The 23,444-nt window shown below is 25.9% G+C and overlaps 4 protein-coding genes across 4 annotated transcripts; 2 read left to right on the plus strand and 2 right to left on the minus strand.

Moving 5' to 3' along the window:
* Positions 1-273: 273 nt before the first annotated feature.
* On the plus strand, positions 274-1,615 carry SRAE_1000223800 (Zinc finger, C2H2 domain and Zinc finger, C2H2-like domain-containing protein; the record flags this gene model as incomplete). The annotated part of the gene is made up of 4 exons (XM_024649291.1): positions 274-520; positions 562-631; positions 677-1,121; positions 1,535-1,615. The coding sequence occupies 4 exons, from the start codon at positions 274-276 to the stop codon at positions 1,613-1,615; spliced, it is 843 nt and encodes a 280-aa protein (XP_024503183.1).
* A 477-nt stretch (positions 1,616-2,092) lies between these two features.
* On the minus strand, positions 2,093-19,401 carry SRAE_1000223900 (Hemicentin-1; the record flags this gene model as incomplete). Its single annotated transcript, XM_024649292.1, has 10 exons — positions 2,093-2,127; positions 2,327-2,456; positions 2,504-3,685; positions 3,757-3,921; positions 3,997-12,332; positions 13,231-16,489; positions 16,899-16,937; positions 17,220-17,426; positions 18,164-18,679; positions 18,733-19,401. The coding sequence occupies 10 exons, from the start codon at positions 19,399-19,401 to the stop codon at positions 2,093-2,095; spliced, it is 14,538 nt and encodes a 4,845-aa protein (XP_024503184.1).
* A 2,392-nt stretch (positions 19,402-21,793) lies between these two features.
* Positions 21,794-22,213, plus strand: SRAE_1000224000 (Hypothetical protein; the record flags this gene model as incomplete). The annotated part of the gene is made up of 1 exon (XM_024649293.1): positions 21,794-22,213. One exon carries the CDS (start codon positions 21,794-21,796, stop codon positions 22,211-22,213), a length of 420 nt encoding a protein of 139 aa, XP_024503185.1.
* Positions 22,214-22,976: 763 nt separating this feature from the next.
* On the minus strand, positions 22,977-23,259 carry SRAE_1000224100 (Hypothetical protein; the record flags this gene model as incomplete). The annotated part of the gene is made up of 2 exons (XM_024649294.1): positions 22,977-23,163; positions 23,204-23,259. 2 exons carry the CDS (start codon positions 23,257-23,259, stop codon positions 22,977-22,979), a joined length of 243 nt encoding a protein of 80 aa, XP_024503186.1.
* Positions 23,260-23,444: the final 185 nt, after the last annotated feature.

Consider the following 23,444-nt stretch of genomic DNA (forward strand, 5'->3'; position numbering starts at 1 on the left):
TCTTGTCACGAAAAATTTTAACGTTCATTTTACTTATGATATCATTACTTCCGTTAATCATTTGAAAGAGAGATAAAAATATTAAACTTTGATCCAAAAATAACACTTTTATCAAATAGTATGAGAAATAACTGCTACTTTTCAACAAAATTATACGTTTAATAATTTTGATGGGAATTTGAAACTTCCACATTTTTAATAATTTCTACAAAGTTTTTTATCCAAAGGTTCTATGTTCTCATTGAACTGATATATAATAAAACTTTTTATGAAATGGATTTAAATGAAGAATTATTAAAATTTTCATTACTTGGATTAACAGACAATACCATAAATAATGGAAGTAATGATAATAACAATAATAACGATTCAAATTTTAAACTTCCTTATCTTCAAACATATTTTGATTGGTATTCTAGTCAATTAATTAAAGGAGTACCATATGATGATGCAATATATAATAATTTTGTAGATTGTTGGAAAGTCCTTGCTTATTATAGAAATATTCAACTTTCAGCTGGTAAGTATAAATTTAAAAAAAATATAAATTTATTGTTTTAGCTTATGCTAATGCTGAATTAGAGGCAATGGGTTTTTTATCATTAGCAAATGCTCTTGCTATGTCTCAACAGTAAGTTATATGATTTTAAATTTATTAAAATATAAACATATTTAGAATAAATCAATTTTATCAAAATCAACAAAATATGTTAAATAATTCAGTTACACAAGGAACAGATGTTGAAAATAATTTAAATGAAGATGTTAGCCTTCCAAATATTAATGAAGAAGGATGGTGTAGAAATAAAAAATATATTGAAAAAATAGATGATAATTATATGTGTAAAATTTGTAAGAAACAATATAGCCGATATAATTCTGTTTCTTATCATGTCACAACATATCATAGAAATCCAAAAATTGAATGTAATGAACCTGGATGTAAATTTAGTACTCGTGAGGCGAGATACATTCATTTTCATAAATATTATCGCCATAATATACCTCTTCCAGATAGTGTAGATTTGGCTAATTTAACTTGTCACTACTGTGGACATGTAGCAAAATCACCAAAAATGGTAGAAAAACATTTAAGAAAACATGATGGTGAAATCAAAAAAGTTACTTGTCCTAAGTGTAAAATATTATTGGATGATGAAAATGTTTTATGTGATCATATGAAAGTTCATTGCAAAATTAATTACATATAAATGATATAGACTTTAATTAAATCTTAAAAGTGAATTATAATGCATGTTATAGAGATTTTATTCAAATTTCTCCTTAAAATAATTTATATATTTTATAATTATTTTTTTGTATTGTGATAGATATATATCTTTTATATAAAAAAAACATTTAGTATATTGCTTATTATCAATAAAGATTTTTAATGGTTTGTTTGTCATGTTTTTTATTACCAATAATATTTTCTATTTATCTAAGATTTATTCAACCAATATGTTTACGTTTTTTTTCAGAAAAATGGTTTACAATTATTGAAATATTTATGCAACCAACATGTGGTGTTGAGATACCTGAACAAGATTCTCCATTAAATAATGATATTAATAATGAAAGAAAAAATAGTTATAATTTTAAAGTTATTACATAAAAATGATACATTTTTTTTTAAAAAATTTTTTTATCAACTTTTATAAGCTTCTAAAAATGGCACATTTATTAATAATAAAATAATTTTTTATATAAATGTTTTGACTATGAAACCATATCATATAATAAAAAGCATAGCAGCATATAATTACTAGTTTTTTTTTTTTTGTTGAAAATTTTCGCCTACAATTTCTCTAAAATTTTGAATTTTTATTGTTGAAATTCAAATGATGTTTTGTTTAATTTTGGATATATGTATAAAATAGAAGATAAATCTTGGTATTATATTTTAGACGTAACAGGATAGCAGCAATAAAGTATTAATAAAAGATATTTTTATCTTTTAATAAAATATATATTTATTTTTTTTTAAAAACTATATAAACTTCGTATCTTTTGACAAATAGATTCAGAAAATCATTGTTGTCATTTTACATTATTGAATAATGGTAAAGAAAAATTCATTCATTAATGATGTTTAATGATTATTGGTAAATTTATTGCTTGAAATCACTGAAAAAAAAATATTATTTAATGTTAAATGGTTAAGCATTAGTCTTATTAGTTTTTTAGGTAATATATATTTAAAAAATCACATGCAAAATTTATATATTTATATATCTGTCTTTTTATGATTTTTATTTTTAAAAATCTTTTTAATACTCTTATCTTATTGTTTCTGATAAAATATTTTTTGTACGATGTAACATACTTTGTAAATTTAATTTTGTTTCAGCTGAACTAGCTCCAGAAGGATTACGAATAATACATGTGTATGTACCACTGTTTCCAAAATTAACTTTTGTTATTTCTAATGATGATGAATTGTCAGTTGTTGTAATCTAAAAAAAATATATATATATATAAAATTTTTTAATAATTAATTTACTTTATAGTTTAATTGTCCATCATCAATTTGTTTATTATTATGACTCCAAATAACTGTTGGAGGTGGTGTTCCACTAAATTGTGCAACAAATTTGGCATTTTGACCTTGACGTGCATTTATTGGTTGTAAAGAATTAGTAAATGTTGGAGCTTTTCCTTCTTCTTTTTTACCTTCAACTTTAACATTACTTCCAATTTCTTCAATAATTTTTCCACTATTTCTTGTTACAGCAGCAATTTTACCATACTTAGGTTTAAGAACTAAGTTAGCAACTGTAGTTGCTTTACCAGCAGGATTGACAGCTTCACATTTATATTCAGCAACATCATCCTGATGAACAGAAATAAATTTAAGCCATGCTTCATTGTCTGAATTTCCAATTTCATATGATCTTCCTGGCTTAATTGGTTCATTATTTCTAAACCATCTAATTGATGGTTCAGGAGAACCTGTAAATGCAGCTCTAAATTCAGCTGATTGATTTTCTGCTGAAACAATAGGTTGAATTTGTGTTGTAAATTTAGGAGCTTCCAATCTTGGACCCGCCTCTTGTCCTTTTCCTGTTTTAGCAAGAATACAATTAAGTCTAGCTTTACATCTAGCTTCACCAGATACATTTTTAAGAACACATTCATATACTCCACTATCAACAGGAAGTACTTTGTCTAAAACTAATTTTGCTTCATTATTTTCCAAAGTTTGTCTATATCTATCGTCATTTGGTAATTGTTTACCATCTTTAAACCATGTTACAGTTGGTGAAGGTTTTCCAGAAATTGTACAATTAAATGTTGCAGTACTATTTTGTGGAATACGTACATCACTCATTCCTTTTGCAAAATTAGGAGCAATACCACGTTCTATTGGGGCAGTAAGTGTCAAACTGGCTAAACTTTCACATTTACCAGCTACATTTGAAATACGACAGGCATACTCTCCTGCATGAGATTCTTTAAGTTTTCCTAACTCTAATGTTGATTTTTTACCAACAGTTCTAATTTGTGTTTCAAATGATGGTTTTAATTCACGGTTGTTATGAAGCCAAACAACTGTAATTGGTTGATCACCTTCAAATTCACAACTAAATTGTGCTGATTTTGCAAGCTCAGCTTGAACAGGTTTAAGTTGTTGTGTAAATGTTGGAGGTGATTTTTGAGATTGAGTAAGTTTCGTTGGTTGAGGCTAAAATATATAATAATTATGATATATTATTTTAAATTAAAATTAAAAAAAAAAGACACAAATAAACATACACGTGACATTGTAAAACCAACAACTTTTTCTCGACTTCTAGGACTATAAACAAATTCAGTACGTTGTACTGAAGATACTTCAAATGTTTCTGACTCAACACAAACAACAGTAGGATTATCAACATGTGTCTTTTGTTCACGATATGACTGATAAGTAAGAGTACTCTAAAACATGCAACATACAAGTTATACAAATAAAAACAGACATATAAAAAAAATAATTACAAAATATATTCTTACCTTATTTGGAACTGTAGTTTTTTCAAAAGCTTCTTTTTCTTTAACATTAATTTGTTTTAAATCTTTACTTTCAACTACAACATGTTCATTTTCTTTAACTAAGTTTGGTTGATATTTTGTTTTTAATGGTACTTGATCTTTATGAGGAATTATTTTTTCTTTTACAATTGGTGCTTTTTGTTTTACTGAAGCTAACTTAGCTTTTGTTTCATCAATAACAATTGGTGTATTTTCAGGTAATTCTGCAGCTCTCTTTGGTTTAGCAGTTTTCAATTTAACTTGATCTCTTGCTGGTACATCAACCTCTGGAGGTGGTGTTGGAACACGCTTAAATTTAGATTCAACATCTTTCTTTCCAAGTCCAGACCATCCATCTGTCCATTCTGGTTTTGCAAGTTTAAACTTATTTTGTTTGTCATCTTCAACAGGAGCCTTTTTAACATTCTTAAGGTTAACTTTTGGTAATTCTTCTTGTTTAGCTTCAAATTTATTAACTTGTCCTGGTTTAAGTTTAACATCTTCTAATTTCATACCTTCAAATTGTCCTTTTTGTGCTTCGACATATGAAAGTTTATCATAAAATTCATCATTCTTTGCTTTGGTAAATTTAGAAATAAGTTCATCAGTCTCAAGTTGTTCAAATGGACATTTAGATTTTTCTACTACTAATAATTTCTTAGGATCAGCTTTTGGTGCTTTCTCAAAGGCTTCCCCAAGTTTACCAAGTGTCTCCTTTTGCCATATATTTCTTTGTTCTTCTATTTCTTGATTACTCTTTAATGTTGCATTCTTTAATTTATGTTGTCTAAAGTCATTGCGTTGGAAGACATCCAAATTACATGATGCCAAAACTTCACCTTGTGGATTTTTAGCAATAGCTACAATCTCTCCAGCATCAGATATTTTTGTACTATTTATAACAAGATAATGAACACCATCATAATTTAATTTATAACGTAATCCATGAAGTGCCTGTTGTCCATTGACATACCAAGTAACTTTAGGTCTTGGATATCCAGTAACAGCACATTCAAATCTTGCTGGTTCAAATTCTGTAACTTGAATTGTTCTTGGTTTAATAGTAAATTGTGGTGGTGAATTTTCATTTGGACCTTGTGGGGTATCTTCATTAAAGTATAATTTTTCTTGATTTTTAGTAATATGTTTAACATTAAGTCCTTGAGGTAATTGTCTATCTGTAATAACAGCTCTCTTTCCTGAACATGCTAAATGTCCAGAGATCATACTTTGACCATATTTATTTGTAGCAACACAATGATACTCACCAGTATCATCTGGAAGAGCATATAAAAGATCAAGTGCAGCATAACCAAAATCTAATGTATTTCTTAATCTATTTCCAATTAAAACTGGTTGTTTATCTTTATACCATTCAACTTTCATGTATGGATCATTTATTGGTGCTATTTGACATTCAAATCTAGCAAAGTCACCTTCTTCACAACCAATATTATTAAGTTTAGTTTTAAATTCAGGAGCTTTTTGATTAGCATAATCATATGCATCCTCCTCTTTAAGTACTAATGGTGCATCAGTATGTTGTCGAAGGTGTCTTTCAATATTATTAAGTGAGAAGTTACTTGCTTGAGGTGCATAAATAATATTTTCACTTCCAGCAACAGAAATTTTACTTTTAGTGGTAGCTTCTCCTTTTGCATTAGTAACTTTTAATTCATACTCACCAGTATCTTCAGGATAAGCATATAAAATATCTAATGTTACAAATCCAAATTCACTAACTATTTGATGTCTATTAGCATTAACTAATGGTTTACCATCTTTAAACCATTCAATTTTTAATGTTGGATCATTGATTGGTGTAATTCTAGCTTCAAAATGAATAGCTTCAGATTCATTTGCAGTAATAGAAGGAACTAAAGGTTGAACAATTTGTGGTTCTTCAATTTCAATTAATGATTCAACATTTATTTTAGTTGTAGTTTCAGCTGAACCTTTAGAATTTGTGGCAACTATTTTATATTCACCACTATCAAGTGAAATAAGATGTGCAAACATTAAACTGACAACTCCAAAATCATTCATAAGATGAATTCTATTAGAATATGGAATATTATGACCATTATGGAACCATTCTATTTTCATAGTAGGATCACCAACTGGTTCTAATACACACATAAGTGTTGTTGCATCAGCTTCATTAAATGTACCAAGATCTCCTGGTAATGGTTCAGTAAATTTAGGTGGTCCATAATTTACAACTGCTTCTTCTAATTCTGGTTTTGGTCTATGAATGTAATCTTCTAATTCATTAATTTTTTCTTGTCTAGCTCCTGGAGCAGTAGATTGTGTTACAACACCAGAATCACCTTCAACATTTATTTCTGTTGAAATTTCTGCTTCACCATAACGATTTCTTGCTTTACATAACCATGTACCATTATCTTGTGGTTCAGCTGGTGTAATATTAAGAATAACATGACCAAAGTCATGAAGACATCTCATTCTAGCTGTATTTCTTACAGGTACACCATTATGGAACCACTCAATAAATAAGTTTGGATCAGCAACTGGTGTAACATTTGTCTCCAATAATATTGAATCACCTTCTTTTAATGTTTCTTTTGGAGATGATAATGGTGTTACAAATTTAGGTGGACCATGTTCAATTTCTGGTTCTTCAATTTCAGCTTTCTTTCTATTTTCAATTTCATCTATCTTTACCTGAGCTCCAGCCATTCTGTCTGGTAATTGAGAATGTCTAATAATAGTTTCTTTTCCATCACATGTCAAAGTTGTACTTGTAACAGCCTCTCCAGCCTTATTGAAAGCCTTACAAACATATTCACCTGAGTCTTCGGGATATACAGGATTAATTTCTAAAACAGCAAATCCAAAATCACTTATTGTTTTAACTCTTGATCCAAGTTTTAATGGTTTACCATTTAAGTACCATTGAACTTGAAGTTTATTATCATCTTTAGGTTCATATCTACATTTAAAGTGAACTGTTTCTCCTTGAGAACATGATATTGGTGCAGATAATGGTTCAACAAATACTGGAACTTTATCTTCTTTAACATCTTCTATTTCTTCTGGTTTTCTATTTCTTAAATCTTCAATAATTTGTACAGCTTTAGCTTTATTTTCATCTTGTGGATTTAATATTAAACCTGGTTTTGCTTCAATATTAAGTTTAACACTTGATTTAGCTTCACCAGCATCATTATATACACGTAAAGTATACTCTCCAGAATCATGTGCAAGAAGATAAAGAATATCAAGAACAGCAAATCCAAAATCATTTATCATTTTATGTCTATTAGAATGTCCAAGTAAATGACCATCTTTAAGCCATTCAACTCTTAATTTTGGATCTTCTAATGGAGTATACTCAGCAATCAAATGAGCTCCATCACCTTCTTGTAAGTTTTCTTGTGGTTGAAGATTACATACAATGGTTGGAGCATCATAAACTAAAGCTGGTGCTTCTTCTCCCTTTAATTTTGGTGCTTCAATTTCTTCAATTCTAGCTAATGAATTTGGTTGTAATGAATCTTTAAGAATACTTTCTTTTCCAGTTACATTTAATGAACCAGAAATTCTAGCTTCACCAACACTATTTCTTGCAACACATACCCATTCACCTGAATCACGAGGAACTGTAGAATTAATATTTAAAATAACCCATCCAAAATCATTAATCATTTTACATCTACTACTACTTGGGAATGGTGCATTATTAAGATACCATTCAATAACCATATCTGGATCATCAACAGGTTCAACAGTTGTTTCAAAATGTGCTGGTTGTCCTTCAACTAAATCAGATATAACCTTTAATGGTGATGTAAATTTAGGTTGAACTTTTGGTGGTGGTGGCATTTCTTCCATTGGTGGTTTTGGTGCCTCAATTTCTTGAATTCTTTTCCATGAAGCTTCATGTTGTGTATCAAGTAATAAAGCATCTTTTGGATGACATTTAAGTGTAGCAGTAGTAACAGCTTCACCTTTTTTATTAAATACTCGTAAACTATATACACCTTCATCTTCTGGAAAAGCAAATCCAATTTCTAATTGACAAACACCAAAATCTTTTTGCATATAATATTTATTTCCATGTCTTAATGGAGCACCATTTCTAATCCATTCTATTTCTAATGTTGGATCATCTGTTGGTGTATAATTTGCAAAGAAACTAACACCATCTCCTTCATCACATTCAACATCTGTTAATTGTGTAGTAATTGCTGGTGCATCATATTCTGGTGGTGGTGGTTCTGGTGTTTTTTCTTTTGGTGCTTCAATTTCTTGAATTCTCTTCCAACTAGCTTCATGTGTTGTATTTCCTAAGATTGTACCAACACCAAGAACTTTAACACTACAACTACATGCTGCATCACCTTCACTATTTTTTATTTTAACTGTATATACACCATTATGATCTGGATTAACACCATTAATATCAAGACATGACCATCCTAATTCTTTTCTAATAAATAATAATTGTGATGCTTGAATTGGTTTACCATTACATTCCCATTCAATTTGTAAATCATTATCTCTTGCTGGTGTAAATGATGTTTCAAGTCTTATTGGTGTACCTTCAGGAATATCATTAAAATCTTCAAGTGGTTTAACAAAACGTGGTTTCTCTTTAACTTCAATAATTTCAATTTCTTCAGGTATAATAGGTCTTTCTAATTCTTGAATTCTTTCCCAACTAACAGGATGTTGTGTATCTCTCATAATTGCTTCATAACCAGCAACTTTAACTGTTGAACTTGTTGTTGCTGATCCTTGTAAATTAGTAGCAGTACATGTATAAACACCAGAATCATGTGGTAATACATGTAAAATATTTAATGTAACATATCCAAAATCTTTTTCACTTCTAAATCTATTAGCATTATGAAGTGGTATACCATTTAAGAACCATTCAATTTTTAAGTTTGGATCATTAGCTGGTTCAACAATACCATGAAGTTGAATAATTTGTCCCTCCTCATCTTTTTCTAATTCAACATTTTCAAATGTTTTTAACCATACTGGTTTTCCAAATTCTTGTACAGGTAATTCAAGTGTTGGATTTTTATCAATTGCTTCTAATTGTTGAATTTTTAATAATGATTGTGGATGAACAGCATTTAGATGAAGAACTTCATCACCAACAATTTCAAGAGATGCATTTGTTATAGCATTTCCTTCATTATTAATAGCTTTACATGAATATACACCAGCATCATGTGTATAAACTGGTGATATTCTTAATGTAACATATCCAAAATCATTTGACATTGTATATCTATTAGATTGATTTAATGGTGTATCATTAAAGAACCATTGAATTTGAAGATTTGGATCATTTACAGGAATAACATTACATTCGAAAAATGCTGATTGACCTTCTGGTAAACCTGAAATACTTTTAAGTGGTTGAGTAAATGATGGTTTTTGATAAACAACTGGTGGTGGTGGTTCAGGTATTGCTTTTGGTGCTTCAATTTCTTGAATTCTAGCCCATGAATTCTCATTAAATGGAACATCATGAATATTAGGTAATCTTTTTTCAATATCTAATCTTCCATTTGTTGTATCTTGACCTTCATTATTCATAACAACTACCTTATAATCACCAATATCTTGTGGGAAAATATAATGAATATCTAATGTACATAATCCAAAATCATTTTTCATTGACATTCTATTTGTATGTGCTAATGGTCTTCCATTATGATACCATTGTAATTTTATATTAGGATCAGATATTGGTTCATATGTTGCTTCTAAATGTGCTGGTTGTCCTTCAATTAAATTAGTAATAGAATTTAATTGAGTTGTAAATTTAGGTGGACCATATGAAATATCCATAATTGCATCATCTTTTTCTTTAGGTGCTTCTAATTGTTGAATTTTAGCCCAACTAGCTTCATGTTCTGTTGATGTTATAATAGAATCACGTGAAAGAATATTTAATAAAACTTTTGTAGATGCTTCACCTTTATCATTTCTAGCAACAACTGTATATTCTCCAATATCAACTAATTTTGTATGAAGAATATCTAAAGCAACAAAACCAAAAACATTTGCATGAACAAATCTATTTGAATCACCAAGTGGATGACCATCTTTATACCATTGAATTGTTAATTTAGGATCATTAATTGGTGTAACTCTTGTTTCAAAATGAACAGGTTGTCCCTCATATCTTTCAATATTTTCCATATTTTGAATAAATTTAGGAGCTTCAAAAACAACTTCTGCTTCTTCAATTTGTTCTGGTTTTGCTGCCTCAAGTTCTTTTATTTTTTCCCAAGATTGTGGATGTTGTGGATCAAGGAAAAGAACATTATTAGAACCAATATTAAATGAAATATCTGATTTTGCTTCACCTAAAGCATTTCTTGCAACACATGTATATGTTCCAGAATCACTTGGGAATGCATATAAAATGTCAAGTGCAACATATCCAAAATCATGTGTTGGTCTAAATCTATGTCCATTTGATAATGGAGCACCATTAAAGTACCATTCAACTTTTAATTTATTATCATTAATTGGTTCAATTAAACCTTCAATATGTATTGGTTCACCTTCATTATAAGTATTTTTAACTGATGAAAGTTGATTAATAAATCTTGGTGCAACAATAACTGGTTCTTCATATAATGGTTCATCTGGTCTTCTTGCTTCAATTTCTTGAATTTGTTGCCATGATGTTTCATGTTGTGTATCTAAAAGTAATGCATCTGTAGCTTGACATTGAACTGTACAATTTGTTTCAGCTTCACCCCAATCTGAAATTGCTTTACATACATAATTTCCAGAATCTTCACCATAAATTGTCATTATATCTAATGTAACTAAATCAATATTTCTTGCTGGTAAGAAACGATTTCCAGATGGTAATGGATTACCATCTCTAGTCCAATAAACTTTTAATGTTGGATCATTAATTGGTTGAAGTCTACATATTAATCTTGTTCTATCACCTTCAATTAAATTATCAATATTTTCTAATTGTTGTGTAAATATTGGTGGATGGAATGTCATATCAGGTGTAGGTTCTCTGATAGGTTTTCTATTTTCAATTTCTTGAATCTTATTCCATGATTCTTGATGTTGTGTATCAAGATAAATATTTCTTCTTCCAACACAATTAAGTTCAAATTCTGTGATTGCTTCACCAACATCATTAATAGCACGACATGTATAAATACCACTATCTTCTGTTAATATATTTAAAAATTCTAAAGCAACATAACCAAAATCATGTATCATACGAATTCTGGAACTGAATTTTAATGGATTTCCGTTATGATACCATTCAATTTTTAATTTTGGATCATTAATTGGTTGAATCATACAATCCATATGTACAGATTGATTTTCTTTTACTGGTTCTGTTGGACCTTGTAATTGTTGTGTAAATACAGGTGGTTCTGGGGTAATTTCTATTTGTTCTGGTTTAGCTGGTTTAAGTGCTTCAATTTCTTGAATTCTTCTTAATGATTCTGGATGAGCAGTATCAAAAATTAATGATTCAAGACTTTCAACATTAATTTTTGTTACTGATTCAGCTTTTCCTAAATCATTAGACACAACAACTTTATATTCACCTGAATCTTCTGGTCTCATATAACCAATATCTAATGCAACATATCCAAAATCTTGAGTTAATCTTGTTCTATTTGATGCACAAAGTGGATGTCCATTATGGAACCATTCAACTTTAAGTGTATTATCATTTACAGGTAAACATTGTACTTCTAAATGTAATGTTTGTGATTCTTTAATATTATCATATGATGGAGGTAATGCAACTGTAATTTGTGGGCAAACCTTTTCTTCATCCTCTCTTTCTGAAGGTTCTGGTCTTGGAGCCTCTAATGCTGCAATTCTAGCAATTGATGTTGGATGGAAAGTATCAGTTAACATATGTTCACCACTGTTACATTTAATATCAATACTACTTTTTGCTTCACCAGCTGGATTACGTACAACTAATGTATATGTACCAGAATCTTCTGGATAAATATATAAAATATTTAAAGCAACAAATCCAAAATCATGTGAAATAACAAATCTATGACCATTCTTTAATGGTTTATCATTAAGATACCATTCATAAGTGATACTATTATCATCTGTTGGTATTATTTGAGCTTCTAAATATACATTATCACCCTCAGAAGCTATTAATGGTCCACCATCTCCAGTTGATAAAGGTTTTATAAATTGTGGAGGTTGTTTTTCTGGTTCTGGTGCATCTGGAATTATTGGTTTTGGTGCTTCAAGTTCTGCAATCTTTTCAACAGATGTTGGATGATGAGTAGTTGAAATGATGCTATTTTTTGCTAAAGATGAAAGATTAGATAATGATAATATATTTAAATTTTTTTCTTTTTTTAAATAATCATTAAATGATTTATTATTTTGATTTTTATTTGACAAATCTTTTGATATAAAAGATGATAATTTTGTATTATAATTAGGTAAAAAATTATCATTAAATTTTGTATTTGATGATGAAAATGAATTATTTTTTGAACGATTTATAAAAGTTTGTTTTAATAATGTAGAACTTAATGGTACATCACTCATATTAATTACCAATTGAATTAAAAAATAATAATAATAGAATTTAAATTAAATATTAGAATAAGAAAAAAAAAATGAATATATAGTAAATATTTTTTTTTTTTAAATAAAAAATAGATATAATCTTACTAGTATTAAGAAATTAAAATTATAAGTATAAAAATAAGTAATTCAATTGGAAGAAATATTTAACAATAATAAATATTTCTTTCATCTTATACAACAAAATAATTTATATTACTTTGTTTACTCAATGGATAATAAAGTCCTATACAAATTTCTTCTAAAAATTTTTGTGTAGGTAAGCTGCCTTTTAAGTTTATTCTTTAATGTTATTTTCTAACAGTTACATTTATACATAATTGTTATTTCATTTTATGTAGAAAAAGAGTAATACCGATTGATTAAACATTAAAAATTTTACCAGTATTTCTTCATATAATATACATTTCTAACTCGATATTGAAACTTATTATTATATATGTATATATTGATGGTAAAGATAATCTAATATACAAATAGATATATATATGAAATAATGTTTAGGAACGTTAATTTTCTTAAACAATTAGGAAAAAATGTTTGTATACTTATGAAAAGTTTTAAATTTATATATTATAATATTAATTAATAAAATTGTTATATAAAACTTACGTTGAACAAAGAATTTGGTACTTGATCTTGCTTCACCATTTTTATTAACAGCTAAACATGTATAGGTACCAGTATCATAACTGTATACATGAAGAATATCAAGTGATACAAATCCAAAATCATGGAATGTACGATATCTATGTGCTGATGGTAATGGTTTATCATCTTTAAGCCATATAATTTTCATAGAATTATCTCCAACTGGTTCAATTTTTGCCTCAATATGAATAGGTAATCCTTCCTCTATTTCACCAATATCAGCAGGTAATGGTTGTATAAAAACAGGTGCATCATTAATAATAATATCTGCAATTTCTTCTTTTCCATATTTATTAAGATTTTCAATATATTCAATTTTTGGTAATGATTCTTCATGATGAGTATCTGTTTTTATTACAACATCAGGATTAACATTAATAATAAATTTCTTAGAACATTCACCTTGTTGATTTTTTACCTTAACAACATATTCACCACTATCCTCTGAAATAAGTTCACTCATTGAAAGTCCAACAATACCCAATTCATTTGTCATTTTTATTCTATTTGCTGCAAGTAATGGTATACCATTATGTGTCCATTCAATTTTTGAAGTTGGATCATTTAATGGTGATAATTTATAAACAACAACTATATTTTCATGTTCATTTTTATCAATTTTTTGACCATCATCAATTTCTCCTAATAATGTTGGTGGACCTTGACATTCACCATCAGGTATTTCATATAATTTACGTTCTTTAGGTGCTTCTAATTCTTTAATTTTTTCTAAACCTTCTGGATGTTGTGCTTCTAAATATAAACTTCCTTTTTTTGTTACATTTAATTCTATAGATGATTCAACTGATCCTAAATCATTACTAGCTACACATTTATAAATACCAGAATCTTCAGGATATACATAAAGAATATCTAAAGCAATATAACCAAAATCAAACATTGTTTTATATCTATGTGCTGCTGAAAGTGGTTTATCATTAAAAAACCAATCAACTTTCATTTTAACATCAGATGGTGGAACAATACGTGCCTCAAAATGAACAGGATCATTCTCATTAGCTTCAATTTTTCCTTCTAATGGTCTAACAAATTTAGGCATTTCTAATGATTGAACTTCTTCTGGTCTTTCAACAGGAATAGGTCCAATATGTACTTGATATGCATCAAGATATCCAATTTGAGCAAGTGATTCTTGATGTTTAGAATCTAATTGTAATGACTCAATTGTATGTGTTTTTAATGTAGCTTGTGATTGTGTTTGACCATGAACATTATGTAATACACATGTATATACTCCAGCATCTTCTGGATAAGTAGGATGAATAGTTAATGATGCTACACCAAAATTAAATTTATATTGTATTCTATTGGCATTTTGGATTGGTCTACCATCTTTTAACCATACAATTCTTAATGTACTATCATTAACAGGTTCATAACGTCCCTCAAAATATGATCTTCCCAATTCCTGAGAACATTCACAATCTTTAAGAGGTGTTATAAATTTAGGTGCTTGAGATTTAATAGCATTAGAATATGTCATTTCTCTAATATCTTCTACATCAAAATTACTATTATATTCAAGAATTGGATTTTTTTCATGAACAATAATTGTACCACTAGTTTCAGCTACACCAAATTCATTTGTAGCTCTACATGTATAAACACCACTATTTTTTTCATCTACATTTTTAATATTTAATATAGCAAATCCTCCTGAAAATGCCTGTGTAATGTTACTTGATAATGAAAGTTTATTTCCATTAAAATACCATTGTATATTCATTGTTGGATCATTAAATGGTGTCAATTTAACTTCAAAATTAATATTTTGTCCAACAAAAATTTCCTGTGAACGTAATTCAGAATGAAAATTTGGTTTATCACCACCAAATGATGCATTTGAAAGGGCTGGTGAGGTGGTACCATATTGCATACCACCACCAATATTTAATGATTGATTATTTGACATAACTGAAGGACTTCTAAATGATGTAACATCTAATTTAAAGGTTTCCTTAAATTCTCCTATTGGATTGACAGCAATAACAGTATATTCACCTGTATCAGAAGGAAGGACAGAAGAAATTTCAAGTAATGCATGCCCAAATTCATTAACATTGGTAATTCTTGATGATGCAGATATTGGTTTACCATTATGTAACCAAGCAATTTTTAAATTTGGATCATCAGCAGGTGAAATTTTACAATCAAAAATAACTGATTGTCCTTCTTTAAGATTAAAATTTTTATTAGCAATCTCAATTTTTGGTGGTTCTTTAGATGTTACTGTACTTTCAGTGGCATTTCTTTGAATACCCCTTCCAGGAACCTTTCTTAATTGAATTCTTTCTCTTTGTGCTTGACTATTTTCTAATTTAAATCTTGTCTGAACAACTATTCTACCTTTTATTGATGTTGATCCATAAGTATTAATAGCATCACATTGATACCATCCACCATCAGAAAGTTTAGCTTTCATAATTTCAAGAACACTTTCACCATCAGCATTACTTGTTATCTTAATATTGTCACTTTCATTTAATGGAGCACCATCTCTAAACCATCTAAATTCAGTTACATTTCCAGTAGCTTTACAACTTAATTTTAAATAATCACCATCAGAAACAGTTATTGAAGAAAATTTATCAGTAAAATGTGGTGTGTCAAATCTTTTTGCCATTGGGGCAGAATTAACAATAAATGGTGCCGGGGAGGAAGATTTATTTTTTGTGTTATGAACATTTAATCCAGGTGCCATATTGTCAAGATTAGTATTATATTCAATGTATGATGTGGTACTTTTAGAATAATATGGTGAAATTGGTCTATTAATATTATTATAACTATTCCTTGATAATATAGGGGAATTTCTTTGAAATGAAATATCAGAATAGTATGATGGTGAGGTTTGTGAATAAAAATTATTAGAAAAATTAGTATTTAATTGATTTTGTTGGGTATGGGCTAAATTTTTTGTTTCTTCTAAATATTTTGATGGTGAAAAATAAGCTTGTTGTTTATTTTGTTGGTAAAATAATGTATTTTTAATTGGTTGTTGGTATGTTTGATTATCAACAAAATTATATGTTGATGAATCTTGAAATTGGGGCCCTTGATTTTGTCTTCCTATATAATTTGAATTATCACGTTGAAATCCTTGTATAGGACTTTCAAAACGTTTTGATGTTTCTAAATGATAATTTTCTTTTTTTATAGTATTAGGGCTTTGTGAATAAAAAAATTGTTGTTCTTTACCCTAAAAAATAAAAAATAATATTTATTAATTCAATTTATTAAATATTAGAAATAAAAATATTAAAAAAAAAAGTAGGAATTTATTTAAATTATATATTTGAATATTATATATATATATATATATTTATATATTTTTCATAATAAAGTTACTTTAATTCTTATGATTTTTTTTCTAAATATTTTGTGATAGGAAGCTAAATAATAATGTTGAAATTTTATTTTTTGTTAAAGTAATTTATTATCACTTCTTTATATTTATTTTTGCTACCTTCAAAATTTAATTGTATGTGGGTAACTATTTTAACTATGAAAAATATATCAATCAGTCTAGAGAATAATACAATCAAGTTAAATGCCAATATACATTATTACTTTTTAAAATATATATTAATAAAATCGAAACTTCCTACGCTTAAAGAAATAATATAAATGTAATGATCAATGTAATCCTATAAAAGTGATAAATCAATTAGTTAAATTGAGATAAACAATAAACTTTATTATATAACAGAAATAGTAACTATGAAAAATAATTAGTATTAATTATTTCTATTTCAAAATAAATAATTTTAATAAATAAAATTATTTAATTATATCATAAAGTTATATTTTTTTTTTAAAAATTAATAATACAATTGGTTTTAAAATATAATTATGTAATAAAAAATTTGCAAAAATTAAAAAAGTTTTTTTTTTGTTTTATCATATAAATTTAGATAATAAAAACATACCTGATATTCTTGATTATTAACAAATCCTTCGAATGTATATTTTGGTTGAGGTTGTACAATTTCACCATTTACTGGTTGATTGTATATTCTCCTATTATAATTTTCTACAGAACAAAAATTTTTTTGTTGACGTTGTGCTTGGTCGTTTAAAATAGTAGGCGATGGAACGTTAAGTGGGTAAACTTCAATTCGTGCTGATGACTGAGCCTAAAATTAACGTTAAATAATTGTTAATAAAAAAAAACAAATGAATATAATGGTTAATTTTTAAGTTATTTCTTTCATTAACATTATTCCCAAGCTTTTATTTTACTATTATAAAAGTAAAATAGGATACAATCTATCAAAATGTTAGCACCTTCAATTATTTTTAATATAACTTTGCTTAATAATAGTTATATATTATGCAATATCTTTTTTGCTTTTAAAAGTAATAAAGTTAATCAAATAAATAATTTTTAGATGTGCCTTTGTATAATTATCATTTCATTTAACTCAAAATAATTAATCATTTAAAAATATCAAAAGAGTTTATTGTATCATTTTGAGGAAACAAATTGACAATTAGAATGCATTTATATAAAATCATATAGCTATATAATAAAAATATTAGTAGTTGTCAAAATTTTTATGAAATGATAAAGTTTATATAACAGTATATATTTAATTAGTTAATTATTTGTCAAATATGTCATAAAAATGTATTCTTTAAATTCAACATTTATAATATGATTATAATATTACTATATTCTAATTTAAATAAAATAAACTAAATTATACTATAATAAAATATTTGTCATATCTTTAACTTTAAAGTTTTTTTTTTTTATTTTAATTATTAATATATTTTATATTTTATAATTATAAATTATTACAGTATAATTATATATAAATTATTACCAAAAAAAAAAAGAGGATATAATATAAATTTATAATAAACTTACTTGGCCTTTTATATTATCAGCTACAACAGTATAATCTCCATTATCTTCTAAAGTAACCATAGAAATTTTTAAAATTGCTAATGATCCTTTATAAGATGTCTGAATCCTGGCCGATTCAGTTAGATTAATAGGTTGACCATTTATATACCAATTTACTATTGGTTTTGGATTACCAATTATATTACATTGTAAAATTGCATCTGTACCCTCAGTTAATCGTAATCCTCTTAAATTTGTTTTTATAATTGGAGCTGTTGATTGTACTATTGTATGAGAAAAATCTAATTCTGGTTCAGATTCTGAAATTATTCCATTACTTCCATTTGCTCCATCAGTATCTGAATATAATAATGGTGATTGATTTATTTGATGTTGTTTTTGTAATAATTGTTGTCGTATAGGTGTTGATGGCCCTTTTTTTGGTTGAATTTGTGCCATCAAACGTTGTTTTCTTTCTTTAGTAACTTCTAATTGTTCATCCTTAAACCACTTTTCATATAATTCTTTTGGTAAAATCTTTTTAAAATATATGGATTAAAAAAAAAGATATAAATATATTAAAAACATACATTTACTGATATTGAAACTTCTGATATATTATTTACTGCTTTACAAGTATATTTTCCAACATCTTCATCAAACATTTGTGGAATTGTTAATAAACATATTCCAGTTGTTGCATCATAATCAGTTTTAATTCTATAATTATTAAGTGGCTTATCATCTTTATACCAATATATTTGTGGTTGTGGATTTCCTACAATTCTAGCTTCAATAACTGCAACACCACCTATTTTTAATGGTTGATGTTGTGGTTCTTTTAAAAATATAGGAGCACAACATCCAACAGGTGTTTGTGGTGGTGCTGGAGAATTTGTCATAGAAAATGCTGCTCCAGGTACTGGAGTTGGAGCAGGAGCTACAATAAGCATACATGTTGATTGCCTTATTCCTGCTGCATTCATTGCCTGAACAGTAAATCTTCCACAGTCAGCAAATTGTGCTGATTTAATAAAAAGCCTAAAATGATCTCCATCTTGTGATAATTCATAATCTGGACAATTTGTAACATTTTGCCCATCTTTAAGCCACTTAATAACAGGACATGGGTGACCTTTAATTTCACAATCTAAATGAACTTTTTGCCCAACAATTACCCGTTTATCTATAAGTGGTCTAATAAAATGTGGCGCTTCATGATTTCCAACTCTTTCACCAAGTGGTTTTTGAAAAGGCATATTTTTTTTTTATTTCGTATTTTTTTTTATTATATAACCTAATTATATATCTAATTCGAAAATCTTAAAATAAAATAAATTTAAATTATATTTATTAATAGTATTAATAAAAAAAAAAACGAATGTGAATAATATTTCGAAATAAAAATTAGGTAGAAAAATTTTTAGTATTTTATTAGTAATAGCTTTAAAATGTTTATATGATAAGTTAACAATGTATAAAAAAAATACAAGTTTGCGAAAGGTGAGTATATTGTATATCTAGAAATTTGTATCGTCTTATGTATGCATTATTGAGGTAAGCTATATCTGAAATCTATCAAAGTAAAATTATATTTGATCTAAAGAATGGTTGTTACAAAAAATCCGACGAGATTTTTATATAATTTTTGCACTTAAAATAATAATATTTATTTCTGTGGGCGTTAAAATACAATATTCTTCCATATTGACAACTAATGTTTTTTTTTATGTATAATTAATCATCTTATAAAAAAAAATACTAATTTTATTAATATATTTTATTGTATTATAATAGTTATATTAATTAATTAGAACTTTAATATAATATTATATTTATTATATAAAAAATAATAATAATAATATTGCTATTATTAATAAATCAATGAATACAAATTTATTGTTAAAATATATCGTTTTAACTAAATTTTTATTAAAATACTATAACTAATAGGTTAAACATTTTCTTAGTAACCAGACATTCCATTTATCCCGTGCACTGAACGTTATCTTTAAATTTTATTACATTTTCTATATCAATATATCCCTCATTTAAAGATACACCCAATCTGCTACCCATAATAATCTTGCCATTTATCATTGAGTTATTTATACTTTCAATATATGATAAAGCAAAGAGATCTGTAAGCAAAAGAAGCTCAAGTGATTGTTGAAGAGAATAAAGTGATATTGGTTTTGTATAAATATAAATTGATAAAGTTTAGATTTATAATGAAGTAATCAAATAGAAGTTAAGATTAAAAGATAAATTTTATTATTGTTAAATTGTAACATTTCATTAAGAACTGAAATTGTTATTAACTTTATTAAAAAAAAAACAATTTTGTTTATAGTACATATATAAAACTTTTATCATAAAAAAAAGTTATGATTTAAGAAATTCAAAAATTTTTTAATCTATTTCAAACTAACAAAAACTAGCTATAGTTATGATAATCATTATAAAGAGATTTATTTGTTATTTAAAATCATTACTACAAATTTTTATAAAAACTAACAAAGGTAAATTTTTTTTATCTATATTCACGTATATGACATTATTATAATGATTAATATGCTACTAATCTTAGGTACAAAATTAGTTAATTTAATAACTTCATCAATCAACCTTTTATTATTACTTGGAAATTCAGTTTTGGTAAATCATAATAAAAACAAACCAACATAATAATATTATTTTTTTTTTCTTTAAACTATTAATGATAATGTTATTTAATAAAAAATTAATTTTTTCAAATAATAAGTACACATTCAATAAATTAATTTGTAATTAATAATAAAAGAATTTTAATAATTTGAAAAATATCATATTACATTTTTTAAATTTACCCAGTTTTTAAGAAAATGTTAAAGAATCTCTTTATATATAAATAATAATATCATTTAAATTTCTTTTATAAATTGATTGAAACATATTTAAAAAGATAATTTAACTTAATATTTCTAAAAAGTTTATTGATTTAATAACATAAATTTTTTTTTACACATACAATAATAATGTTGATTGACTTTATGTTTAAACATTTATATGAAAAATTGGATAATAACAGGATTAAAAATGTATATTAAAAGATTACTTAACATTAATCATGCTTAATTTTCTTTTAAAGATTTATAAATGTTTATATTTTATAAAAAAAAATATTGTTAAAGATTTACTTTTAATTGTTATTTTTATAAATCTATAAGTAAATAAAAAAGTTTCTACTGTTATCCATCAACTAAAGTTAAGATAAAAAAAAATGGTGTTATAAAAATAAAATTTTAAAAATTTATTATTTTTAGGTAACTTTAGGGATACCTTTTATTTTTATTTTCAATAATCTTGTTTTATATCTTTTTTTTTATTATAAATTTGACGTTTCTTTAGTTAGCTATAAAACTTGATGTTTTATATCTTTTTTTTATTGAATGTTTATACGCAAATATACATTATATTAAAATCTTATCTAATAACATAATTATAAAAATGTTTTAAATAAGTTAAAAATATTTTAATTTTTTTTTTGTTATTTAAAGAATGAATTAAAATTAGCATCAGATATAAATATTAATATTCAAATTTTTTCTTTTTATAAGTGTAATCTTATTAAAATCAAAATAATTTTTTAAAAAAATAATTTAATTAAGTATGGATGAAAAAGTTAAAGAATTTTGTGGTATTGATTTTTATACTGATGATAACAATACTTCAACAGCAATTGAATTATCTTCACAATATAAAATGTCAACATTTGGTCAAGAATTTCATCCATATTTTAGGACAGAGTATTATCGTGCTTCTGCAACCCATCGGATAAATGAATTGTATAATTATGTTATGACAGAATCAAATAATTTACCAAGTAATCTTAATTTTGCAAAAATTATTCAATCTGAAGATAAAACAAAGGTCACCGTTGTAATAACTGAATTTTCTAGAGCATATCATGTAACAAAACCTAATGGTGATTGGATTTTTCTTGAAAGAAGTAATGATGGAAAATATAATACTATGTATACTATGAATAAAGAAAAAAATGGTAATTATGTTAAAGTTTTGTGCACATAGTTAATCTTCTTCATTTTATAATCTTTATGTATAAATAAACATTTAAAAGGAAAAAAATTGTTTTCATATTAATATGTTAACTATTAAAAAGTAAGGAATATGATAAAAAAGTATGATAATAATATAAGTGCATTCTAGTATTCCTCAAATGAAATTGATCTTTATAATAATCTAATCAACTACTTTAAAAATATTCTAAAAATTTTTTTTTAAAATTATTTTTTTAAATCAAATTTAACATAAAAATATTTTACAATGACTAGTTAAAAAAAGGCACCAAAAATAATATGTTTTTTTCATCTCATAATTTTAAATATGTATTTTTATCTAATATTAATATTTTAACAAATATTTTTTGCCATAAAAAATATGTTTTAAAATTTTAATTGAAATATAAGACAAAGTAATAATATGTCAATTACAACAACTTTTAGAAAATTTGTTTAAATTAAAATTTCTTAGTTTAATATTAGTTAAATTTTAAATATTTCTTAATTTTGTTATTTGATACTATTTAAAATTAATTAAGCAAATAAAAAAAAAGCATACTTTAAACAGAACAGATAATTTATTTAATTTTAAATGTTAATTAAATTTTTTATTACTAATTATAAAAACAAATATAAAATTAAGATAATTTTATAATCATAATTACTTGAATCTTATTTATAGAATATACTTTATATTTAAGAGATAAAAAATTTATTTTGCCATTAATTTTTTATAGACAATTAATTTTTATAATTTTTTAAAACAATATGTTTTAACCATGTATGACAGTCTTGGTTATGACAGTTTTGGAAACTTGTGGTCCTCTACCTCCAAATCCACTTCCACCTCCAAATCCACCTCTGTGACCTCCGAATCCACTCATTGGTCCTCCTCTCATTGGTCCTCCCCTCATTGGTCCTCCCATACCACCAAATCCATGATGTCCAAATTGTGGAATACTAAAATTATAACATTAAAATATAAAAATATTTTTCTTACGCTTCAATGGTAGATACTAAAGCAACAGCAGCAACAATATATCCAAGAATTTGCATGTTTTATAAAAGTTATATTATACTTATGAAAATTCAGTCAAGATTCATCAATAAATATTGTTTATTTCAAGGTTGAAAAATGAAACAGTGTCATTATTTACCAAATATAAAATGCTTTAACGACATGTACAAAAACCTGTTACTTTATTTAGTTTTATTCAATTCTTTGGCAATGATTTTTAATA

Source organism: Strongyloides ratti, assembly GCF_001040885.1.
Source record: "Strongyloides ratti genome assembly S_ratti_ED321, chromosome : 1".
NCBI classification, from domain to species: Eukaryota; Metazoa; Nematoda; class Chromadorea; order Rhabditida; family Strongyloididae; genus Strongyloides; species Strongyloides ratti.